We start from the raw sequence: 8,124 nt of genomic DNA, 5'->3' as shown, positions 1-8,124 counted from the left end.
CCTCCTGTAAAGCTAGCTTTTCATGTGTACGCACCCTTTCGGATTATGGCCAAAATTTTATTCTCGAAACAAAAAAATCTTCTTTCTTTTTTACAAATGTGAAGCTCACATAGCCCACTTCATCATGCTTATACCAATTTTAGTACAGTTTTATTTTTATATTTTTTTGTACATATCATTATACAGGGGTTAGCCATTTAACAAAAATATCACCACAACCCTCTACTGTACACAGCTACCTTAGTTAAGCAAAATGTTCTTAGTCATTGATAGTTTAAAACTTGGCAATACCACCATAGAATGACAGATCAGTATAACATTTGACTACAGCTTATACAAAAGTACTCAATATTCTGTTCGACAAACATGGGACATGTATAACTGTGTCTACATCTTGGCATAACTATTGCCTCCTGAAAATTCCTTCTTGAAACAGTTCTTTCCAGTAATATCGTATCAAATTGGTCACATAATGCTGAAAAATGATAAGCACTTAACACATTAGCTCATACAGGTAACTTTTGTTCGTAACACTCTCTCCCTGCCAAGGGTATCTCCTAAAATTGACCAAAATTGTTGGCTTCCAAATCAAATTTGGTTTACATTAACAAGCAACTGATTAGATTTTTTGTGGACAAGTCATGCCAGGTAACATTTATATGAAGAACTAAGGCTTTTAGCTTCGGAAATTTCTGACATGCTGCATGATACAATGTAATGTTTTTATCGCATAAAGAATTGTCAACACAGAATTGATACAAAAAACTGTAATAACACTGTTTACCACTAATTGGTCTGAACGTACAGAAAAGCTATTTTCAGCACTGGTGTACTGTCGGTATGCATTATTATGAGAATCAACCATACTGTTACTAGAAAATGTAAGTAAGACATGAATGACCCCATCACTATGCGAAATTAGTTGCAGTGTTTTACGGGAAGGGACGTGACGCGACGTACATGGGCAACACTATCTGCCCCCCCCCCCTCACCCATTTTATGGTAGGGTATAAAACGGCATATTTTAATGATTTCTTTTTACATGTGCTATCTGTACATTATAAATCTTTCCTTTACAAAGAACCAGAACCATGTCAATTTGTATGTCAAACATAAACATAGGTTTTGTGTGTCTTCTGATTATGTTACTGTATAACATGAACAGTTTGATGCTTTTGCAGTGACAGCAGAACCACAATTATTAGGAAAATGAAACAGAAGCAATATCAATTAGGTATACATTGTAGTAATGTAAATACCATCATGTATGTTGCAAAGGTTTCCCAAAACAACTACTTATTCTGCCGTCATTTCATCTGAACTTGAAACTGAAAATCTACTCAGTGAAAAGAAAGTACCACTATCGTTGGACCATACAAAAATTGATACGTTCACATGTGAAGATATAACGTTTCATATAAGACAAAAAAAATTATCGAAAAAGTTATTCCTCATATAACCTGGTAAAAATGTAATGAGTTGTTGTAAGTAATACAGCATTAAATTAGTATATGTAAAAATATAAAAATTAATATATATTAACTACTGTTTGAAAATTCAAAGTAAAAAAAAATACACTGTATATTATATGCAAATATCTTTGTTATTTATCACATTTTGTACTATATATCACAACTGATCAACACATATTTTTCTATAGATATGAATACACTACAATGCATATTCTCTTTCATTATGCTCAGTCTGCAACATTAAACGTTGACCCGAATTATAGCTCACCTGCCCCGAAGGTCCTAGTGAGCTATTAGGATACGTTGCCCTCCATCGTTTACTGCATGTTGTCCATCCGGAAAAGTTTCTTAAAACTTCTTCTCAAAACTCATAAGGCCAATAGCAACCAAATTTAATAGGAAGTATCCATATAAGATGATGATTCAGATTTGGTAAGGAGAAAGGGCTGGCGCCTTCGTGGTGCACAAAAGGGCCAAAATAGAGGTAAAATTTGAGGTTTATAAAAATAATCTTCTTATAACAAACCAGCAGTCAGATAATTGTGTTATTCATTATGTCACACACTAAGCAGGTGCCACAAACTTTATAAAGGGAAACAAAATATGTTTATAAAAGGGCCACTAGCCTAGAGTCGTGATGTTTGGTCAGATGATTGCTGTCAATGAATGCTACAAAGTATAAGAAAAAAATTACCTTGACTAACATTCAAGGTCACATGGGTCAAATCCGTTAAACACTCACAGAGCTTTTTAAGATAATCGAAGAAAAGACCTCGAGTTATGATAAAGCAGCTTGCTGGCATAGAACTTTTCAAAGTATTGGGGAAAAAATGACCTTAACCTGTATTCAAGTTTACAAGGGTCAAATTTGTAACACAGTCAAATGGCTTTTTTTCTAAAACAAAAACAGGTCAAGAGTCATGAAGTATTGCCAGTAGCTTCCTGGCTTATGAGTGCTACAAAATTGGGAAAAGAAATTACCTTGACCTCTTTTCAAGGTCACAGGGGTCAAGTTTGTTTAAACACAAAATGCAACTTCTGAAGAACCAAGATGTTTAAAGTCATGATGTATTGTCAGTGGCTTACTAGTATAGACGGATAACATATTTGAAATACTAAAATAACTTACGGCTAACCTAGATTTATATTTAAGGTTGCAGGGGTGAAATTAATTAAAACACTCAAAGAGCTTTATTCTGAAGCACCAAATGTAATATATCACGATAAGCAGTCAGTTACTTGCTGGCATTAAGTACTGAAGAGTTTGTGAAAGAAATGACCTTGTCCTATATTCAGTATCACATGCATCAAATCTGTAAAAGCTCTCAAATGACTTCTTCTGAAAAACAAAGCGACCTGAATATATAGTATGTAGCTTGTTGGCATGGAGCACTAAAACTTTTGACATATGAATAAGTAATAAGGCTTATAGAATGATACTCTTTGGCCAGAAGTTTGTTGCACTATAGTGGTGAGCTTTCCAGGTCCCTTGGGCCTCTTGTACAAATAGGGATCGTATCTGGAATTGAATCCTCTACTTAGAGTGAAGAGAAAAAACATAATTCCCCATCCCCCAGTACAAAGGAGTTTAAAGTGTTTAGGGATTAAAACACAATCCTATTAATCCTGTAAAAATGAATATATAGTGTCGTGGGACACAACATATTCCTCTTTACTCCTCAACAAAGGAGTATGCAATTATACTTTCATTGCTGAATTGCTGGTTTTCTTACAATAAACAAGACGAGATTGATGCAAAAGAAAGCATTATTATAATACAAAATGGACTTTTGATCTAACATATTCCTACTTTTGATTAAATATTTTCCTACTTTTTAAGCATAGAATTGAGAGGATTAGAGTATGATACTAAATGATATATAGGGAAATTTAGCATCAGTTATGAATATGGAAATGGTATTGAGGAGATTTATTCAGGACATACTTCAGTCCTATGATACTTAGAGATCAGTAAGGCAAAATTATTGCGGAAAAAGTTATTTGAGCAAACATTGTAATTAAACAAGAACGCTTCTATTATGGCACATGATGCTGTAGCCAGAAATTTCTCACTGTTATTAGTTTGGCGTTTTGCAGTGAACACAGTTTGACCAGACATACGAGTCATAATTCTGTAACAGTTAAAGTATAAATATCAACTATTGCCCTAAGTTAACAAGGCTACAGTATCATACATGTTTTGCTCACTGCTTTATCTTGGTAAAGGCTGTCTTTGTTTTCTTCAGTGTCTCTGTGTTTGTTCGTCGGAGGGACAGGAGACGTAGGGGTGGGAGTGTTTGGAACAGAATTGACCTGTGAAATAGAGGCAACTGTGGAATCCTGATGCGAGTATTTGTGAGCATTCTCGTTTTCATTATTGGATGGAGAGTCTGGGGCGGTCAGGTCCTTGGGCTGTTCTACCGTCTCCTCACCTAATGAGCTGTCTAGTGTTGTCATGGGAACAGCTATTGCTGCTAACGTGTCCCCACCAATTCTTGTTGGTGAGCCACCAGTGGCCACTTCCTGTGTCTCTACACTATCTTGTTGAACAGGGGGTAATTCCATGTGTCCCTTTTCTACACTATCAACATCCACTTCAGTAGGAGTCTCTTGTGAAGTCACCCCCAAAGGGATCTCTGAAGTGTCCTCATTATTTGACTTTTTGTTTCCCCTCCTCCCTTTTTTCTGATGTTTTTCTCCCTCTTCTATCTGATGTTTTTCTCCCTCTTCTATCTGAGGTTTTTCTCCATCTTCTATCTGAGGTTTTTCTCCATCTTCTATCTGAGGTTTCTCTCCATCTTCTTTCGGAGGTTTCTTTCTCCTTTCTTTCTTTGGTTTCTTCTCCTTTTTTTTCTTTTGTGAGTCAGAGCCCTGAACTGCCTGAGCGGCCTGAATGATGGCTGCCTTGTCCAATGTTGAAGCTGTACGTGACAGGGTCATCTTTGTGTGTCTCTCAACCTCAGCCACATCTTCAGCTACAATGTCAAACCAAGAACAGCAATGGGACAGACAATGTCAGCACACTATTGACTATCAACATTTACACCATATATGTATGTTCACTGTTAATTCTGATATTGTTCTAATGCTGTGATATGATCAGTATAGTACTGTGCCATAGCTATGAGACATCAAGTTTGAAGCAGTCCAGATAACTATGGCGGACACAAGCAGTACAGTAATTTGACAGTTGAGCCATTTTGTGCCATTTATCTTGTCTTCTCATTTAACATCAGTATATTAATGAATCCTTATCAAACATAGTTGTGCAGATCTCCAGTTACAGCTTAACAAGCAGACAAAGTGAAAACTACATATAGTCCTCTATACTCTTGGCTAGGTAGATAAAAATGGTAGAGACTTTTAATCAAGACTTCCCATCTGTAATGCAGTCTTAACCAATAACCTGAGACAGAACAATCACTAAAACTCACCAGTGTTGTTAAATGTCCTGCTCTGTAAAGCAGTAGGCTTGAAAGTGAACGGCAGGTTCTGCGACAGCCTTAAAGCCTCCATCATGGCCTCCACCCACACTTGGTTGGTGGACTTCTGTTGGACCTCCGTCACGTTTTCACTTAACACTGTCACCTTCAGCTTAGCGATGTGCTCTTTACATAGCCAGATAATCTTCCCAGTCGGCAAACGACACCTTCAAATCAGAAATATTCTAGAATTGCTCATGTGTAGCAAACAAATAAAAAAATCTTGACCTTAAATTAAAACGACTTGGCTTACCTTTTAAGTTTTCCTTTCTCTGAGTTTGAATCCATTTCAAACACCTTCTGACGTAGTTGCTGATAACTTGTCTCAAAATTGTTGCCACCTTTCAAAGTCAGCTGTTCAGACAGGAAACACAACATGTCATTAAAATATTATATATTTTGATAATTAGATTCTAAGTTTTTTTATCATCACTAAACATTTAGATAGGATAACAGGATATCATTCTATGAAAACCACTTTTTATTTCTTACCTTCACAATGACTTACCAGGTAAAATTGTCAATAATTAACACAAATACTATACTGCACAACACCCAATGACTTTTCCAATTGATATATATTCAACTTCTGTATCTTCCCACTATAACATATTCGCCTTCTGTATCTCCCCACTATAACATACACACCTTCTGTATCTCCCCACTATAACATACTCGCCTTCTGTATAACCCCACTATAACATACACACCTTCTGTATCTCCCCACTATAACATACACACCTTCTGTATCTCCCCACTATAACATACTGGCCTTCTGTATAACCCCACTATAACATACACACCTTCTGTATCTCCCCACTATAACATACACACCTTCTGTATCTCCCCACTATAACATACACACCTTCTGTATCTCCCCACTATAACATACACACCTTCTGTATCTCCCCACTATAACATACACACCTTCTGTATCTCCCCACTATAACATACACACCTTCTGTATCTCCCCACTATAACATACACACCTTCTGTATCTCCCCACTATAACATACACACCTTCTGTATCTCCCCACTATAACATACACACCTTCTGTATCTCCCCACTATAACATACACACCTTCTGTATCTCCCCACTATAACATACACACCTTCTGTATCTCCCCACTATAACATACACACCTTCTGTATCTCCCCACTATAACATACACACCTTCTGTATCTCCCCACTATAACATACACACCTTCTGTATCTCCCCACTATAACATACACACCTTCTGTATCTCCCCACTATAACATACACACCTTCTGTATCTCCCCACTATAACATACACACCTTCTGTATCTCCCCACTATAACATACACACCTTCTGTATCTCCCCACTATAACATACACACCTTCTGTATCTCCCCACTATAACATACACACCTTCTGTATCTCCCCACTATAACATACACACCTTCTGTATCTCCCCACTATAACATACACACCTTCTGTATCTCCCCACTATAACATACACACCTTCTGTATCTCCCCACTATAACATACACACCTTCTGTATCTCCCCACTATAACATACACACCTTCTGTATCTCCCCACTATAACATACACACCTTCTGTATCTCCCCACTATAACATACACACCTTCTGTATCTCCCCACTATAACATACACACCTTCTGTATCTCCCCACTATAACATACACACCTTCTGTATCTCCCCACTATAACATACACACCTTCTGTATCTCCCCACTATAACATACACACCTTCTGTATCTCCCCACTATAACATACACACCTTCTGTATCTCCCCACTATAACATACACACCTTCTGTATCTCCCCACTATAACATACACACCTTCTGTATCTCCCCACTATAACATACACACCTTCTGTATCTCCCCACTATAACATACACACCTTCTGTATCTCCCCACTATAACATACACACCTTCTGTATCTCCCCACTATAACATACACACCTTCTGTATCTCCCCACTATAACATACACACCTTCTGTATCTCCCCACTATAACATACACACCTTCTGTATCTCCCCACTATAACATACACACCTTCTGTATCTCCCCACTATAACATACACACCTTCTGTATCTCCCCACTATAACATACACACCTTCTGTATCTCCCCACTATAACATACACACCTTCTGTATCTCCCCACTATAACATACACACCTTCTGTATCTCCCCACTATAACATACACACCTTCTGTATCTCCCCACTATAACATACACACCTTCTGTATCTCCCCACTATAACATACACACCTTCTGTATCTCCCCACTATAACATACACACCTTCTGTATCTCCCCACTATAACATACACACCTTCTGTATCTCCCCACTATAACATACACACCTTCTGTATCTCCCCACTATAACATACACACCTTCTGTATCTCCCCACTATAACATACACACCTCCTGTATCTCCCCACTATAACATACACACCTTCCGATCTCCCCACTATAACATACACACCTTCTGCATCTCCCCACTATAACATACACACCTTCTGCATCTCCCCACTATAACATACACACCTTCTGTATCTCACCACTATTACATACACACCTTCTGTATCTCCCCACTATTACATACACACCTTCTGTATCTCCCCACTATAACATACACCCCTGCTGTATCTCCTCACTATAACATACACACCTCCTGTATCTCACCAATATAACATACACACCTTCTGTATCTCCCCGCTATAACATACACACCTCCTGTATCTCCCCACTATAACATACACACCTTCTGTATTTCCCCACTATAACATACTGGCCTTCAGTATAACCCCACTATAACATACACACCTTCTGTATCTCCCCACTATAACATACACACCTTCTGTATTTCCCCGCTATAACATACTGGCCTTCAGTATAACCCCACTATAGCATACACACCTTCTGTATCTCCCCACTATAACATACACACCTTCTGTGTCTCCCCACTATAACATACACACCTTCAGTATCTCCTCATTATAACATACACACCTCCTGTATCTCCCCACTATAACATACACACCTTCTGTATCTCCCCACTATAACATACACACCTTCTGTATCATCCCACTATAACATACACACCTTCTGTATCTCCCCACTATAACATACTCGCCTTCTGTATTACCCCACTATAACATACACACCTTCTGTATCTC

General features: G+C 37.9%; 1 protein-coding gene across 2 annotated transcripts in view; it reads right to left on the bottom strand.

Annotated features, from left to right (window-relative positions):
• Positions 1–173: 173 nt before the first annotated feature.
• The window catches only part of LOC110454660, a 29,452-nt gene continuing 21,501 nt past the window's right edge, over positions 174–8,124 (bottom strand). For both annotated transcript variants that reach the window (XM_021504293.1, XM_021504294.1), the window contains 3 exons: positions 5,208–5,308; positions 4,907–5,121; positions 174–4,447 (listed from right to left, as the gene is read on the bottom strand). In XM_021504293.1, the coding sequence (XP_021359968.1) occupies positions 3,654–4,447; positions 4,907–5,121; positions 5,208–5,308 (1,110 nt within the window). In that variant the 3' untranslated portion in view covers positions 174–3,653. The remainder of the gene's footprint in view (positions 4,448–4,906; positions 5,122–5,207; positions 5,309–8,124) is intronic.

The sequence above is a fragment of the Mizuhopecten yessoensis genome, unplaced genomic scaffold (genome assembly GCF_002113885.1).
Source record: "Mizuhopecten yessoensis strain PY_sf001 unplaced genomic scaffold, ASM211388v2 scaffold7987, whole genome shotgun sequence".
NCBI lineage: Eukaryota > Metazoa > Mollusca > Bivalvia > Pectinida > Pectinidae > Mizuhopecten > Mizuhopecten yessoensis.
The sequence above is the reverse complement of the archived record's forward strand: the minus strand, read 5'-3'. Positions and strand labels throughout refer to the sequence as shown.